This window comes from Typha angustifolia, chromosome 8 (assembly GCF_048772165.1).
Source record: "Typha angustifolia cultivar Huaian chromosome 8, ASM4877216v1, whole genome shotgun sequence".
NCBI lineage: Eukaryota > Viridiplantae > Streptophyta > Magnoliopsida > Poales > Typhaceae > Typha > Typha angustifolia.
The window spans coordinates 6,154,393-6,170,976 of NC_133246.1; the positions used below are offsets into that span (position 1 = coordinate 6,154,393).

The window sequence follows — 16,584 nt, forward strand, 5'->3', positions numbered from 1 at the left end:
AAGGGAAGTGGAGGATATATGAGAGGATTTGAAATATGAGTGTCATTATTATTTTGATATGACATAAAATAATAGTAAAATATATATTTCTTATAAAAATTGAGGATATTTCAAGCAAATAATATAAAAATATTATTACCAAATTTGTAAAAGACGAATGCAAATTATTTTAAGGATAAATTTGTAATTTGAGAATAATTTAAATTTAGACTTATTTGCACTTTCTCTCTGATGAGAGAGGAGAGAGAAAAATAAAATGAGTCTTTTGAATTATTCTCACATTACAAGTTTACCCTTAAAATGATATACACTTATATTTTCTAAATTAAATAATAATAATTTAATATTAACATTCTTAATTTCTACACTTTTTTCCCAGCAGCCCATATGTCTAGAGTTAGTCCTAGATTAAAAAAAAAATTCAATTGAACACCTAACTATGATATAATATTAGTCACCCTTAAACGAAAAAAAAGCACCACATTCAAACCTTTTAACTATTGATGCATAAGACTGTACACACGGGATCAATTGCGAGTGTATAATTACATTCTTATCCTTATCAAGGTGGTATAATTCTATATTTCTATTGGTTAGAAAAGAACAATAAAACTTCAAATTTGTTGTATCCTAGCTCATTCCTTGCTCCTATCACCCATTTTCTTCTCCAGTTGGATGTGTGTCATTTTCAGACCTCATCCATTGTTTTTCTTAGTTGGAAGGGTAAGACCCATATGGAAGGCAGAAAGTTATCACTATGTATAGAACCATCAGAAAGCAAAATTGAATCTCTTCTATATGGACTCTAATCTTCTAAAGCAACAGCTTTGAGTACCCAATCCCAAAATCTCAAAGACAACAACTGCCATCATAATTAATTCTCAATAACAAGTGGAATAATAGTCAGATATCTACACGAGGCTGAGTGAGGTCGACTTCTCCAAGAACCAAGTAGCCATTAAAAGAGAACCCATGGTTTCTAACCATGGTGGTAACGCTTGCCTTATAGAGGTCAAAAGAAATGAGATTAAAAGGAGAGATAGAGTCCAGAGGGGGAGCGGAGAAGGACGAAATAGGGTAGAGAGGGCGATGGTACACAAAGAAATAGATCTGGTTGTTCCATTTGAAAGTAGTTTTTTCGTTTGCCTTCAATTAGGATTTGTAAGGTTTGTATGTTGCTTGTAAAGTTGATAATTTTATAAACCTTTTTTCTTGTAATTATGTGCTAATAGGTTATAACCTAAACACAAGGTCATTCCTCTCCTTAACAAGAAAGGGCACATTAACTAGTGAGATTAGGGGCATGACCACCAGAATAACGAACCATCGTTTCTTCCTCAATTCGTAGCCTCACTGTAATTTAAATTTGGTCCCTCTCATGGAGGGAACACCTCAATCAGCTGGGACGTGCCCGGAGCACAAATTAAGAAAATAATGAAAGAAAGTATTTTATTTTTGAGATAATATTGAAAGTTAAAAAAACAAATTTAATAAGACAGAACCCCAACTCTCTCTCTCTCTCTCTCTCTCTCTCTCTCTCTCTCTCTCTCTCTCTCTCTCTCTCTCTCTCTCTCTATATATATATATATACACTTCAGTGAACCTGATAGAGTATGCTCTACTTTCTTGATTAATTTCACTTTTAACTTGAGCGGCTCGATTATTTTAACAGCTAACAAATACATTGAATATGCCGGATTTGACATTGATAATTATCTAGAGAACGATTTGCCCAGGACGATAATTAGATAGTCAGCATCATAAAATTCTAACAAGCTCTGTTAAGCAGAAAGGCACAGAATTGTCCAAAATAATCAGATGCAACACCAAATAGAAGTTTGAATAGATATTGGGTTCAAGCTTCAACACTAATTCTATTCCAAGTATATCCAGACAGAATCCAACAACTTCAGGCAAGATCAAGAATATGAGAACTCAAAGCACCTTCAGTGGTTGCTATTTCCATTAAGGGAATGCTTGCCGTCTTGCTCCTCCAGACTCCCGTTAGGCTCCACTGAATTCCGATGATGTCCACGGTGGCGGTGACTGTGGTGCCGATGACTATGATGGCACCCATTCTTGGGGTCCTCAGAATCTGAGAGAGAATTGTCAGTGCTTGACCGCCTGTGGCGATGCTTGTGCTTCACCCTGGTCTTCTCTCCAGAGTCCAACACCGTGTCATCATCTGTTGACCAGTGATGGCTCTTATGATGCCTAGGATGATCTCTTCTTGTAGCTCTCACTTCATCATCTTCACTGCTTGAACTTGAGCTATCAGAATCTGTTCTAGAATGGCGTCTATGCCTCCTCTTATGGGAATGTCTCTTCCTCCGTTGGTCTTTCTCAGAGCCACTCACATATTCATCACTACTGCTTTCATCACTTGAGCTCTTTCGCTTTGATCCATGTCTGCGGTGCTTCTTGTGAGTCCTCTTCCTATGCTTCCTGTAAGTGTCACTGTTGTCAGAGTCACTATCATAGTCTGATGAAGAATCAGTCTTCCTCTTCTGCTTTACGGATTTCAACTTCCTTTCCTTCGCTTCTGCATCAGCTTTTGCCTTGGCTGCAGCTTCCAATTTCTGTTCCCATTTCAGTGGGGCTTCTTTCTTCTCCAGGATCCTCTTCTTCTTCTCTTCAACCAACTGCAGGAACTTTTTGTTGTCCATCCAGTGATATAAAGTGCAGACTTGACACCTGCATAATGATGAAAAGATGCAAGGAAGTGCATCTCATAAAGAGAAAAAATTGATGTTAGTTCTTCATGCATCTTAAATCTCAAATTCCATAAAATTTAACTATTTTTATAGGTACATATTGGAATTTAGTTACTTTCAGTAACCTCAGTTATGTAGTTCCCTTAAGCAGCGACCACATTTATTATATTGAGAGGCTATTTTTGTGTTCCATTTACCAGAAAACCTAAAAGTGTGATTACCAGATGGTGAAACCCTTTCAAGAGAACATCCTTTTACGTATAATCTGTTACATTAAAGATATTTAATTTTGTACATATAAACTAAGTGGTTTCTAATGCCAAATATCATCACTATTGGAAATGCATAAACATTAACAAATAAACAGAGAAATGAACAAACAAAGTCAAACTAAACATCCAGAAAAACAGAATCTACAATAATTCTCACAAAGACGGTGAAAAATAAAGGCAATAATAAACCATATTTAGGAATAAAAATTTTCACAACAATTACCAGCTTGCTTAGGGACAACTAAAAATGGACATGCAATATCAATTTGGAGATACATCTTCTTAAATCTTACATAGTACAATTTTCTTGATTACATACTGTATTCCTAATAACATGAAAATATGAAGAGAGAACATGAGATCAACTTTTCTTACCTTATGCAAAACCTTTGAGCAAACAGGCTGCAAGCTACCCCCTAACTAGAAAGATATCCCCTTCAAATTAGAACTTGAGAATCTGCAATGACAATTAACAAAAGTTGAAACCCTAAGCAATAACATAAATTAGCACAATGGAAGATCTAAAGCTCTTGCCAAAATATATTGCAGTTGAAACGTAAGGCACTCAAAATTATAACTATCAAGGTTCAAGAAAAATAATTTCACATGAAAATTTAAGAAAAGAACTATTAAAGATGATAAAGTCTAACTAAGGAGAATGTTGCGGCTAATCCTCTACAGAGCACGTCATGACACAGGCAATGGATGGTGGAAAAGTACAGTGGTGGGATTGCAGCGATCTGCCATTGGGCAGCGGCAACAGCATAAGTAGAGTTGGAAAGAGGTTAGTGGATCGGGTGAGTGTGAGTGTGGCTTGGGTTGGTTTCGATTTGGTGGAGAGAAGACAAGATTGGGATAAGGTAGGACAGGCGGGAAGCAATTGGAATAGGAGAGAAATATTAGTATAAGGGGAAAGGTAATTCAAATTTGGATAGTAATGGTGAAAATAGGATTTAATAAGAGGAATAAGGAAAAGGATAGAGGTTGTTGGGATCAATAAGAAAAAGAAAAGACTAAATTTGTTGAGATACCATAAAAGAAATAAATCTTCTAATCTGAATTTCGAAATTCAAAATTTCTAAGATAAGAGGAAAGAAGAATAACAAATTCAAATTTTTTTATTTTTTTATTTTTTTATTTTTTTTACCTATGTACAATAAAGAAGAAGATTGATTTATCAATTGACTATCGGATGATGCACAAACACTTTACTTTTGATAACCATTAGGTCTTGCTTCGCAGTTATGGGATGGTTTCTCTCGCTTCTCAACAATTCTCTCGTTTCTCAACGACGACAATCTCCTTGTACGATACGGAACTCGTACTTGATGTTCAACGGAGTTCATGACATCCGGCATTCATGATGCAAATGGTCAAGTGAAGAATACGTACAAAACGATGTAGAAGTCGAGAAACAAACTATCTTTATATTACGATCTTCAGCTTTGATACTTAAATTTATATAGAACAATGGTAGGCAAAGAGGAACAAAAAAACAAACTCATAGAATCGACTACTAGGGTGTTGGAATCTACTAATGAAAAAGAAAGTAGACGATCTCAAAGTCTCAAAACATTCACTACGATAAGAAGACAACAAGCCTTTTAGGCAAACCCTAAAAGGACAAATAAACTAAAATTATTATAATAAGACTAAAATACACTCAATATCAAAGTCTCTCTCATGACCTATCCCTAGCCAAAGTGTTACATGGGCTATCCTCCTGCATTTGCGCAAGTATGTGTCTAAAAGTGGTGTTCTTACATGTCTAAAAGTGGCGTTTGGATCATTTATTTTTCTTTTCTGTTAGTGGATTCCAACACCTCATTAATATATTCCGTAGGTTTGTTCTTTTGTTCTTCGTCTACTGTCATTTGATATCAATTTTGGTATCAAAGTCAGAGATCCTAGCATAAGGGTAATTCGCTTCCTAGGTTCTACATTGCTCCACACTTGCTCTTCACTCGACCACTCGCGCCATGAATGCTAGAATGTCACAAACTCCACTGCTTGTTGAGTATGATGAGTTTCGAATTGCACGAGGACATCATCGTCATCGAGGAACGAAAAGAACCCGTCATCACTGTGAAATCGGGAAGCAATACCCAACGGTCACTAAAAATGAATATTCGTGTATCATTCAATAATCCATCACCATAACAACTATTCAATCTTCTTCTCCGTTGTAGGTAGGTAAAAAAAGACAGCGTACGTTAATAAAAATATCAAATTTATGGTATCTCAACAATTTAGCATTTTTTTTTCTTTATCAATCCAACAATCTCTATCCCTTTCCTTAACCGTCTCATTAAATCCTAATTTTTACCATTACTATCCAAATTTTGAATTGTCTTTCCCCTCCCCCAAATTCCAACAAATTCCCTCCTATTTCAATTGTTTCTCACGGGTCCTACATAAACCCAACCCAATCTTCTCTCCACGCAATCCAAACTAACCCAAACCACACTCGCACTCAACCCATCCACTAAGCCCCTACTATCACTCATGTGACCAACTTCATCTTCTCCTCTCTTTATTTCCCCACCCACCTATAAATCAAGCCACAACCTACCTCTTCCACCTCAAGCTACTCGGACCAACCCTCCTACCACAACCACCTCTTCTTGTGTTCTCCGATGCATCCACTACTGATGTGTCACTTCATCCACCAACCATATCAAATTGCCTACTAGAGATCACCTCAGCCTCCCACCATCATTTGTGTTGTCTCGATCTCTAATCAACAACACCATCGCCCTATGGACCAACACTTTGCCAATCACTACTCCGTTGATTAATGCTTCTCTGACCACTTCTCGTCAGCTACCTACACTACAATCTCTACCGCTAACATAGTCATTTAATCATCACAACTATCGCCTTCGCTTTGTCATCGCCATCATCTCTTCACCCCAATCATTGTTAGAGTTCATTCTCCCTCATTGTTTTTGTTCACCGCCACAACCTCCTCTTCACTACTATTGTAGCTTCCTCTTCACAATTGTCACTACCGCATTTCCCCACCAACTGCCACCACTTCCTCTTGATTGCTGCCGTCGCTATTTTCTCTTCCAAATCATCAACATCATCGCCAGTTCCACTGCTAAAAGCCCCTACTCAGTCATTCTCCCTCCACCATTGCTCCCAGTGCTTTGTTATCAATTTCTCTTATTAGCAGTTGATCCCAACCAATTGCCGCCTACTTTGGCCGTCTCTACCACCATTTGACATGGCTGTTGTTATTGTTCCACCATTCACAGTGGCAATAGCTCCACTGCCTTTGTCTTCCTCTCTAGAAGGGTAATTTCCATCTTTGGTAGTGTTATCTAATTATCTTTGGTACATGCGAAATTATTCATTTTGAACATCGATAGCTATAACTTAGAGCCCCACTATTGCCAAACTGAATTCCACTAATTTTACATTCTTGTTTAACACAAAACTCGATATTAGTAGTGTAACTTGCTAGATTAAAAGGAAAGTCATAACATCTGAGTTACCATTTTGATTACGAGAATGTGTACTACTGGATTGCAATTTATCTGCTGAGTGTTGACATTTTCTCCACTAGAAATTCCTTGATATCAGACTTAGGTTATTTAGCTAATTATTAGTTGAGATTCATTGTTGTTTCTTACCATATCATTGCATCACTTGCATTAGTGGTTGCATTTCCCATTGCGTTGTCATTAGTGTAATATATTTTTGCATAAACTAGCATCCAATTCTCAATCTCAGTTTGTTATAGAACCCAATGCTATGAATGACATGAAAATTCATTTAAAGTCTTGAAAAGTCAGGCTTCTCTTGACTGCTCAATGAGGGCAAAGAAGGAAATTACAAAAATACCTCTCATGCGAAAATCCAAAACAGGCCTGACCCCAAAAACAAAACAAAAAAAAATGTACTGTCTTTTAAGTGCAAATCACCCAATTGTAATTAACCATAAACCTAAGAAAACAATAAAAGATATATAAGGCAAATAAATTATGTACATATTTAGCAACGAAAGAAACAACACACAGTAGAGTCGCCATGATTTCTGCAAGATTTTACAATAGATTAACCATTATATCGAAATAAATCAACAACTATAAGGGAATATCTAGAAACGATGCAGGAAATCGCCAGAAGAAGGAATAACAAAACCCTATTCCTTTCAAAGAGATCAGATCAAAAATCGTAAACCCTAAAATCGACAAAAGAACCTAATCTACCATACAATAAGAATGAGATGACCTAAGATTTCCCGATCCAGTGGCCATCAGACAAGAACAAGAGGGAAACCTGAAGTCCGACGATATCATCACCAAAAGATATATGCCAAAAATTACAGGAGGTTCATGCTAGAAAGAGTCGATTATGACGGAAATCACAAAAATATTAAAAAGAAAATCTAGAAAGCTCACCAGAGAGGGAAGAGACGAAGCTTCGAGAAGGAGTTCCTTTGCCTCGATGCGCAGCGAGACTTCGTGGACTAATGGGACCTTCTACTAATAGACGCACTGTGATTTCGAATCAATATTCGGAATACTGACGTCGTTAGATTGAATATTTCAACACATCCTGGCCGTTAGATTGAATACTGACGTCGTCATCGCATTGTATCTGGATCGGGCATACCCAAACCCGAAATCTTCTGTATCCGATCTGGATCCGAAACCGAATAATAGTAGTCATATAGGTGTGATCACAATCCACTCTCCACCCTTTCACATCGTCGGGTCCGCGGAGTTGCTCGCCGCCGCCGGTACCGCGAGACCGCCGTTGGACGCCGCCGCAGCGGACCATCCCGAACCTTCCCCTTCCTCTCCCTCTCTTTCTCTTGGTCGTCGTGGTTGCCCCGCCGTCAGTAGCACCTCCACCGCGACATTATCGACCACCACCCCTCGCCGCCTTGTCCTACCTCTTCCTAGGGTAACACTCTCGCCCTCTCCTCCTCTCTTCTTCCGGACTCCACGGTGCTTCCCAGCACCAGCCCGGTAGCCCTCCTCCCTTTCATCTAAATATGGGTATTTTTATATAATATATAGCATAAAAGAAGAGCAGGGTAATTTCATTTTGGCTAAGACCATTTACTGTGAAATCTAAAGACAAGATTTTAGGAACGACGTTCCTAGGCTTCTATCGTAAGGGTTCAATTTCTGTGGCAATGAAATTGACATTCCTATTTCACCGCTATAAAGTTTGATATTCTTCTCTTCTCTGCTCCTCAAGACCAGATCATAAGTATTGTTGGGACTATTTAATGATCATTCTCTTGCCAGCAAGCATAGTATGTTATAGTCTTGATTGCACATTTGCCCCTTTACAAAAGAAGAACTCTAAAAGCACAAATCAGAATTCTGCTAAAAAATGGTTTGTCGCAACTCTTATTCTTCTGTCACAAACTAATCTAGTGGATGTCAAAGTAGATGTTGACTTGCATATATTTATTATGTGGATATAAATTTCAGTTTGTCCATTACGATGGCGTTTCTCTTCTTATAAGCAACAACTATAGATCACATTGTTTTTATGACTTTTATGTTCGAATTTGCAAGTTCTTCTTGTTCTTACTCCTCTCCTCTCTTCTTGCCAATAGGGTTAGTATTTCAGTGGTGTTAAGCCTTGGCACGACTATGAGCAAAAAGAAGAAATCTCAAACGTCTATAAAGGAATTGAAAGCAGCTCAAGAAACGTATAGTCCCTGTTTAATTTGGTCATTAATTACTTGTCATTTTTCATAGTTCTTTCTTCATTGGCACTTAGTCAATTCATTATAGAAAGGTCTCTACTTTAAGCAGTACGAGTTCAAAGTCTTATGAAGGCGACCGCCTTGATGATCTTTTGCTGAAACTTGGGGAGTAAGTTCGTAATGATCAATCTTCTACTTTATATTACCCTCCTTGTCCATTCTATTTTACTATTGAAATTTTGATTTCTTTATAGAAGTATAGAAACAGCAAAAGCTTCAAAAGGAGAATTACCCGAGAAGATCTGGATCAAGGTGTCCTTATAGTATTTTTGTGCATCTAAAAGATGATATCATTCATTCCATGTGTTAGATACTTTATGAGGATGATTCTGGATCTTGCTATGTCTATACTTATGGCTATCACTAATTAGTATCCCTAATGTAGCAACAATTTGCTGTTGGTGTCAATGATGTGACCCGTGTTCTTGAGAGGATGCCTCAGGGCAATTCCAGTGGTCTTCCTAATGAAGAGCCTATCAACAGTGCAATGCGTAGAGCTCCATTGGTACCTCTTCAGGTAAATTTGACTTATTATGTTCTACATGTTCTTTTCTTATGTTGGTGTTATTTCTCTATATCAAAAGTACTCTACTCTGAGATAAATTTTGAGGGTTTTCTCTTTTCTTTTAGACTTGCTCACCATTGAAATTTGAAAACATAAAGGGGTCATTTGATTTCTTGTATATAGAAATACGTGTGTCTAGATAAGCAAATAGTTTGTTTCATTGATTATATTTCATAATGTTTTATTTGTAAACAAATATTTGGTTAATTATATTTCATAATGATGTATTTAGTAAGAAAATGTTTAATTAGAGAGAATAGAAAAGAGGAAAGGAAAGATGAATTAAGATTAAGAATGGAAATGAGAGGAGACGAGAGAGATAGTTTAGGGTTGAGTTGGGATCGAAATAAGAGTAGGGAGATGGGTTAGGATCAAATGAGTGTAGGGGATGGGTTGGAATCAAGATGAGTAGAAATATGAATGACCAGATGCAGTCTTTTGGCATCTATCTGATTCTAATTAGTTTTTTTAAATATTTGTTTTTAAATTTAGTGCATCCAACCAAACAATGGTTTATAAATTAGATACTACATCTATTAATCCAGTATCTAGAAAAACTCTCAACCAAAGTGGAATCATGATTTGTCTTGGTCATCATGTATAAATGCATAAAGGAACAATCCTTCATGTGTTGTTTGTAGGCTGTGCTTGTTGCTGCAGATTGCAACCCAAAATGGCTTACAAAGCATGTACCAAGCATGGCATCCTCCAGGCAAGTCCCTGTGATCTCTGTCAAGGATAACAAAAGGGGTTCTCTGAGATTAGGTGATTTATTGAAGGTTAAAACGGCAATGGCCATTGGAATAAAGGTGGGACTCCACTTCCTTGTGCTGCCTTTATTTATCATTAGTTCTCTCCTCATATATGTGTTAACTGGTTGCTTCTTCTTCCCAGACCAGAGGCACCTTAATCAACAAGACGATTGAGGAAATACTAAGCACTGATGGATAAGTTGGTTAACTGACATTAGTTTACTGTGGCTTGAAAATTATTTGCGATCCTTTTCGTGTATATATTTTGAGAATGGACACATTGGTCTAGTGAAGGATTTCATGTTGAACAAGCTTGGTAACTTCAAATCCAGCATTGTTGTTGACTGATTATGTTATAGGATAATCTCTTTAAAGGATAATTTTCCTAGGCACAAAAAGAAATATAAAATCAAGTATTTTTTTTCTATTATTACTATTGCTTGATCCTTCCGTTCTATTACTTGAAATTTGCTGTGCTCCATGTTCACAAAATTTTGTAATCCAACTTAAACACCAGTGTCTTGAACAATTTATTTATAATATGATAACTCTTTAACTTTTTGGGAGAAGAACAGCACCTATTCTATCCAACTTGTTCCTTCAAACAGTATATGGATGAAAAGTACGATTTATGTTGAAATCAAAGTACATCAAAGATAAGATTAAAAAAAGTATTGATAGAGATAGAGGTGATCATTGGGCGGGGTTGGACTTATTAGGCCAATCAGGCTGAACATTGTGTTCGCCAGTCTGCTTACGAGTGGGTCGAGCTGAGTTAAAATAGTCTAATTCATTATCGCACGTTTGCTCGTGAGAGTAGGTTGGCCAGGTCGAGCTGGGCTTAATGGACATGGACCTTATCGCTCCCCTTCGCACCATTGCCATCGTCCCAAGGAATTATCTCTAGCTTGAGTCGCTTTAGTTTGGGCATGGCACCACCACCTCCTCCTCTTGCAACTCCAACGGCAACACCTCCTCCTCCTCCCCACTGACTCCAACTCTTCTTGCCACTCCTCTGTCACCAAGGAAGAATATTACGAACGCTTCTCTTCATCCTCCTTTCCCTCCGCCGTCAAACGCCCCAAATACTACTTCAAGTACTACTTCTCCTTCACCCAAGAAGCCCAACTCCACTAGAGCTCTCCTCCTCCTTTGCCCCATAACAACAACACCTCCTATAATAGCCCCTCCATACCACATAGCTAGCCAAAGCTAGAAAGGAGGCTACATCAATGTCGCTGTGATCTTGCAAAGAGAGGAGGCCATAAACCCTACTAAAGAAGCTAAGTGACTTTCGTCACCCAAGTAGTGAGTTTGAGAGTGATCGGATTGGTGACCACTTGTACTTCTAGGTGTTGGCGACCTTATGCAACACAACTTCACTCAATTCAGTATTCCAATAGAACAAACACCTGAAATGAAAACCACTGGGATCTGAGTAGGGCTTACAGGCGGGCCAAAATGCAGGTTTTCTGGGTTTGGGCCAAGCTTAGCTTGGTCTAAATTGGGCCGAGTTGGATTGGTCATGACCTAGTTGGGCCATATGATCACTTCTAGGCAAAATATCTACAAAAGAAAATTGTCCTAAGTTATGTTATGTTATCTTCTCTAATGCAATCGATAAGTGACATTAATATCTCTTCTTTTAAAGTGTCCCTTTCTCCTTCTCTTTTCTTCTCTTTTTCTGTGAGGTTTCATATTCATCCTTTCTCTTCAAACCATAACCTTCCCCTTTCTCTCATTATTTCAATCTCACTCTCTATCTCTCTTGTAGCACTCCCATCGGTGGCCACCACCTCCTGTATCCCCTCTCTCTTTTGTTATTTCACTTTCATTCAGTCGTTCTCTTTCTCTTTACACCCTTACTAGTAGCTACAAACTTCGAAATTCTCTCATCGTAAGGAGCAGGAAATAACAATAAGTAGATAGCAAGCTAATTTTGAAGAGCTAAGATGTATTAGCCTAGGTCAAGTCTGGTGGCCCAACAAGCTAAATACTATTGAAAGCAGCCCATAAAACCTGAGCCAAGGAATAGGAGAAGAATAAGTGAGAAAGAGTTTCATTATAAAGCCCACAAATAGTGTGAGACTTATCGAAATCATATCCTAGCCTAGCTAGAGTAAGCCTAGTTGGGAATTTGTTCCATAAAATTTTTCACAAAAATATTTCAATTTATGGGGAATGTACAAGCTACTAGAGAGCTTTCCATCCCTTCTTGTTCGAAAGAGTAGGGTCAATGTTTTAAGGAAATTATAGGTCGCTATGTAACAATTACTCCCTTCACACAAATGAATGAAGATATCAAAAAAATGTTCACTTAAGGTAGGACCAACCATCTGAGTATCATAAGCTAATCTCAGATTTTACCTCAGATAAGATTCAAGACTTTTCAAGGGTAATTAACCATACCAACATTAATATAACTAGGCCACTTATCTAAAGGGATGAAAGCTATCCAATTATCAGAAAGAAGCTTCTCATCCCTATTTATCTTAAGGAATTTCTCCCTAGTATATAAAAAGGCATCGGTAACAAGCTTCTAGCTCCAACCCAAGCAAATGTTGGGCTTAGAGGCTGATGGGTGGGGATTACTACTATACTTGGCTTGAACTAGTCTAACCCAACAATTGTTATGATTATTCAAGAGAAGAATGATCCTTTTTGAAATAAGGAATAGCCTAACAAGACGTAGGTCCATAATGGTAAGGCCACTAAGACATCTAAGTTGAACAAACTTATCCTAGCGAATAAGCTAAAGGCCACAGTGGCCATTATCTTTGCCCTAAAAGAATTGCCACGAGGAGGACAAAAGGTGAAGCGGGATAGAGTTGAGAATATATTTGATAAGGGTTAAGCCGATCGGTCTACGTGAGACTTGTTTGCTTATTCCATTCTGTTATTCGCTGATCAATATAATTAAAGATATCCTCGTGATCACGGATAATGAGATGGTTAGAAGAAATTTTGGCACCAAGGTACTTAGGGGAAAGACCCCACAAGCATACCAAGAATACTAAGAGTCGAGGCAGATATATTAGAATTCAAATTAGGAGATAAAGATACCTTAGATTTAGCATAGTTAATTCTATTATCAGTGAGTCTCTCAAAGATATTAAAAATATCCATTAAGTTATTGCAAGAGCTAGGCTCGGTGTTGATAGTAACAAGTAGATCATCAACATAAAGTAAATGACTCAAAGAGAAATTATCAACATTAAAAGAAATTATTTTAACACTAGCAACAACCCCATTAAGCAAAGAAATAAGAATTTGATAACCATGATGAACAAATAGTGAGAGATAGGATCTCCCTGTCTAATGTCTTTATGCCCTAGAAACCAATTTGAAGGGTCCTCATTTATCAAAGTTGCATAAGAAACCGAAGTAATACAAGCACGAATCCAATTAATAAATTTAGAGAGAAAACCCATATGTAGGAGAATAATAGATATAACATTCTAAAATATTTTATCATAATTTTTTTCTAAATCAATTTCCACAATGATGTAGTTTTTAGTAGTTTTAGTATAATAAATAAAATGAGCTACTTCCTAAACCAAACTAATATTATTATGCCATGAACAGCAAGAGAAACTCATCATAGCAATAGGGCTAAAGAAGAGAGGATAGGCTGATAGGTTACAGAACAATTCCTTCAAAATCTAGATTTATTATAGGAAGCAGTTCGCACAATTAAGAAAAAATATTCACCAAATATTCTTCTATAGTTAGAAAATTACGAAACTAAGTAGAATCAATCTGTAACTCCTTGATATACATTTTTTTGTATTTACGCCCTTTGCAGATTTGAATGGTAACTAGAAATAAAACATGATATAGTGCAGATGATGGTGGTGGTGACATGTGGAGTGGATGTTAGGGTTATGGATGATAATAGAGATGAGGGTGGATGATTGATGTTGTTTAAGGGATAAAGACGAAGGAAAAGAAGTGGTCGAGATCGCAAGGAAGAGGGAGGACTCGATAAATGAGGGAGATTAGAAGTTAGGAGAGAGCTCGCCAACAGTAGAGATGGTAGGTTGGTGAAGAGGGAGGAGGGAAATTAGTGTAGAAGAGAAGATAGAGAGGCAAAAAACTAATATTCCAATAGCATAATGATTTTGGCTATCATCCACACCTTTATAAAGGCTAGCTAATAAGCTAAAATAATAATTATTAACCCTAATTCTAGTGGACTCCCGCCGATCACGTTTGAATGTGCCCGATCGCGTTCGAACGCACAAAAGACATTCTCTGTTTTTGCAAACATGATGTAAGCGTTCAAATGCGACCTACAGAAAATTTATTTTAATGAAAATAAATATCTAATACAATAAGAAAAGATTCTAACAAGGTGTATCATAGGTCAAGAGAAAGGGGAATCCAATAGAGATTTCAATTGCCATAAAAAATAGTAAAACTTGACAAAATCTCTAGAGATGCATTTAGGATTCATAGTAAATTCATTTTGAGATAAATCCAAAACATTAATAAAATTCCTTTGGTTTATGATTTTTGCAAATAATTGAAAACAATCGTATTAGTGTTACCATCCTTGATCTAATTCACTCGAGTCTTACTTTGCCATTTGAGGCTAATCTGTCTTAAGAGAGCTACTTATCTGAAGTTTAAGAAAGTTAAGGAACAACTATCAACCTTAAAGAGAGCTGTAATCATTTCCCTAATCTGCAAATTTAAAATTGCAATTTTAACCTTAGCCAGGTGCACCTCAAGTCAACCTAAGTGATTTTGATTCTAGATAGAAAGACTTCAAGAAACCCCAAAAAGATTTGACTAAAAAGAGAGGACCTTCATTAGGAAACCATATTGTTGAGGAATCATTCACCCACTTTGTCATTCTCTTCTATGTTTTGCTTATGACCTTTGAACCAATCAAAATAAGTCTTAGGTTTTAAGAGGGCGACCACTTTGATAAAGGAGGGGGTGGCACAACCATGCTCTGCTTGAAGGAGGCACCAAAGCACTCACAACAAGCTCTAGGTCAGGAGGTTCTTCAAGGATCACCAACTCTTCTTTCATGGCGCATTGCTAAGCAATCTCAATAGATGCTACAGCCCGAGCAACAAAGAGATGAGCATCAAGGAAGGGGGAGGGGGAGGGAGAGGAGGTAGACAAGGGAGTCGTGGAGGGAGTGAAGATGTTGCGATGGTGTCGAGGAGAGGGGAGACCCAAGGGTGGAAGGAGATGGAAAGAATAAGGGCAAACCTCAGTAACTAGATAAAGAGGGGTAAGGTCACTCATAGAGGTGGTAGTGGAGCTAAATAGGTGAGAAAGGTTAAGGGAACAAATGATAGAAGCAACATAGATATATGAGAAACATGGCTCTCATCTAGAGACATAGGAGCTATGATGAAAATCAAGTTGTAAAGGGATTTCTCACTAGTACAAGCTGATCGAGGACACATGGATCCCACTTATGGGATAATTGAGTAAGAGCCTCCACTAACACCCCTCCTCGAGGCACTTAATTTACATTTGGCCGTTGATTTTTCACATGGACGACTTATTGGACATTCATTGCACGAGGAAGGGGGATGGGTAGAAGGGGGATTGGTATAAGTAGTAGCCACCCTAGGATAGGTAGGGATATGACTAGTAACATAAGTAGCAGAGAAGGCGATAAGTTTATTGTTAGCATCTTTGTCCCCAATGAGAGCCTTGGATAGCAATTTGGTTTTACCACTAGTAATTGTCATCGACAACAGAGAGATCAAACTAAGGCAGCAACCTTTAGATGCCACACCCTATGTTGAACTAGAATTCGAGGCCCAAACTGATCCTCCTCTTCTAGTACCGTGTTCGACGAGGTACACTGCAGTAGCGAAGCCTGTGAAACCACATTACTCTATGAATGAGGTAGGGAGAGGGGGCATTTTTGGACAATAGAATAAAACTAGACAATGATCAATGCGACCACATTTAAAGCAAGCAATAGAAATATTCTCATAAGCGACCGATTGGAAAATTTTATGACCTAATGAGCCAATTTATGTGCCTTGTTTCAAACATAAAGACAAATCTATCTCGATGCAAACTCGAGCAAACTGATACAACTAGAGCTGGATCAAGTTGTATCGAAAGAAATAAATTTGTTTTGAAAAATAAGGCTTTTTGTTGGGGGGGCATTAGAACGTCTGGGACCACGTTCGAAAGCACTATGTGAACGCCTGCACGCATTCACAAAAATAGAAAATGAGATTTATGCATTTGAATAGCCTTAGGCCCGTTCGAACGCCTGCATGCGTTCGCAAAAATACAAAACAGAATTTTCACGTTAGAATGGCCTCAGGTGCGTTCAAACGCACCGCGGTGAAAACACTTAGTTTTTAGGGCTTTATTTTTATTGTTTGGGTCCAAAGGGTAACCTCTAAGTATTGTGGAGTGTACCCTAGTTGGGTTATGTTATGAATCCATCTTCTTTCTCCCCATCTCTCTCTCTTCTTCTTTTTCTTCTTCTTCTTCTTCTTCTTCTTCTTCTTCTTCTTCTTCTTCTTCTTCTTGCCCTAACTTCATATCATCTCCT

General features: G+C 37.7%; 2 protein-coding genes across 4 annotated transcripts; one reads left to right on the forward strand and one right to left on the reverse strand.

Annotated features, from left to right (window-relative positions):
- Nucleotides 1-1,781: 1,781 nt before the first annotated feature.
- On the reverse strand, nt 1,782-7,486 carry LOC140765722 (uncharacterized). Of its 3 annotated transcripts, none has more exons than XM_073104939.1 (3): nt 7,396-7,486; nt 3,362-3,443; nt 1,782-2,694 (listed from the first exon to the last, which is right to left on the reverse strand). In XM_073104939.1, the coding sequence occupies exon 3, from the start codon at nt 2,664-2,666 to the stop codon at nt 1,947-1,949; it is 720 nt and encodes a 239-aa protein (XP_072961040.1). In that variant the 5' UTR covers nt 2,667-2,694; nt 3,362-3,443; nt 7,396-7,486; the 3' UTR covers nt 1,782-1,946. The 3 variants fall into 3 exon arrangements, with proteins under 3 accessions (XP_072961040.1, XP_072961037.1, XP_072961039.1); XM_073104936.1 differs by having other exon boundaries at nt 1,782-2,728; nt 7,396-7,485; XM_073104938.1 differs by lacking the exon at nt 7,396-7,486 and adding an exon at nt 7,226-7,244 and having other exon boundaries at nt 1,782-2,728.
- A 219-nt stretch (nt 7,487-7,705) lies between these two features.
- Nucleotides 7,706-10,391, forward strand: LOC140765097 (uncharacterized). The gene is made up of 7 exons (XM_073104013.1): nt 7,706-7,903; nt 8,571-8,666; nt 8,752-8,832; nt 8,918-8,975; nt 9,109-9,240; nt 9,930-10,097; nt 10,183-10,391. Exons 2-7 carry the CDS (start codon nt 8,608-8,610, stop codon nt 10,237-10,239), a joined length of 555 nt encoding a protein of 184 aa, XP_072960114.1. The 5' UTR covers nt 7,706-7,903; nt 8,571-8,607; the 3' UTR covers nt 10,240-10,391.
- Nucleotides 10,392-16,584: the final 6,193 nt, after the last annotated feature.

What these genes read in the sequence shown, in the direction of transcription:
- LOC140765097 (XM_073104013.1), top strand. Translation starts at nt 8,608, where the DNA reads ATGAGCAAAAAGAAGAAATCTCAAACGTCTATAAAGGAATTGAAAGCA. An exon ending in TTGAAAGCAGCTCAAGAAAC is followed by an intron (nt 8,667 to 8,751) that starts GTATAGTCCCTG and finishes AATTCATTATAG; the next exon opens with AAAGGTCTCTACTTTAAGCA. An exon ending in CTCCATTGGTACCTCTTCAG is followed by an intron (nt 9,241 to 9,929) that starts GTAAATTTGACT and finishes TGTTGTTTGTAG; the next exon opens with GCTGTGCTTGTTGCTGCAGA.
- LOC140765722 (XM_073104939.1), bottom strand. Translation starts at nt 2,666, where the DNA reads ATGGACAACAAAAAGTTCCTGCAGTTGGTTGAAGAGAAGAAGAAGAGG.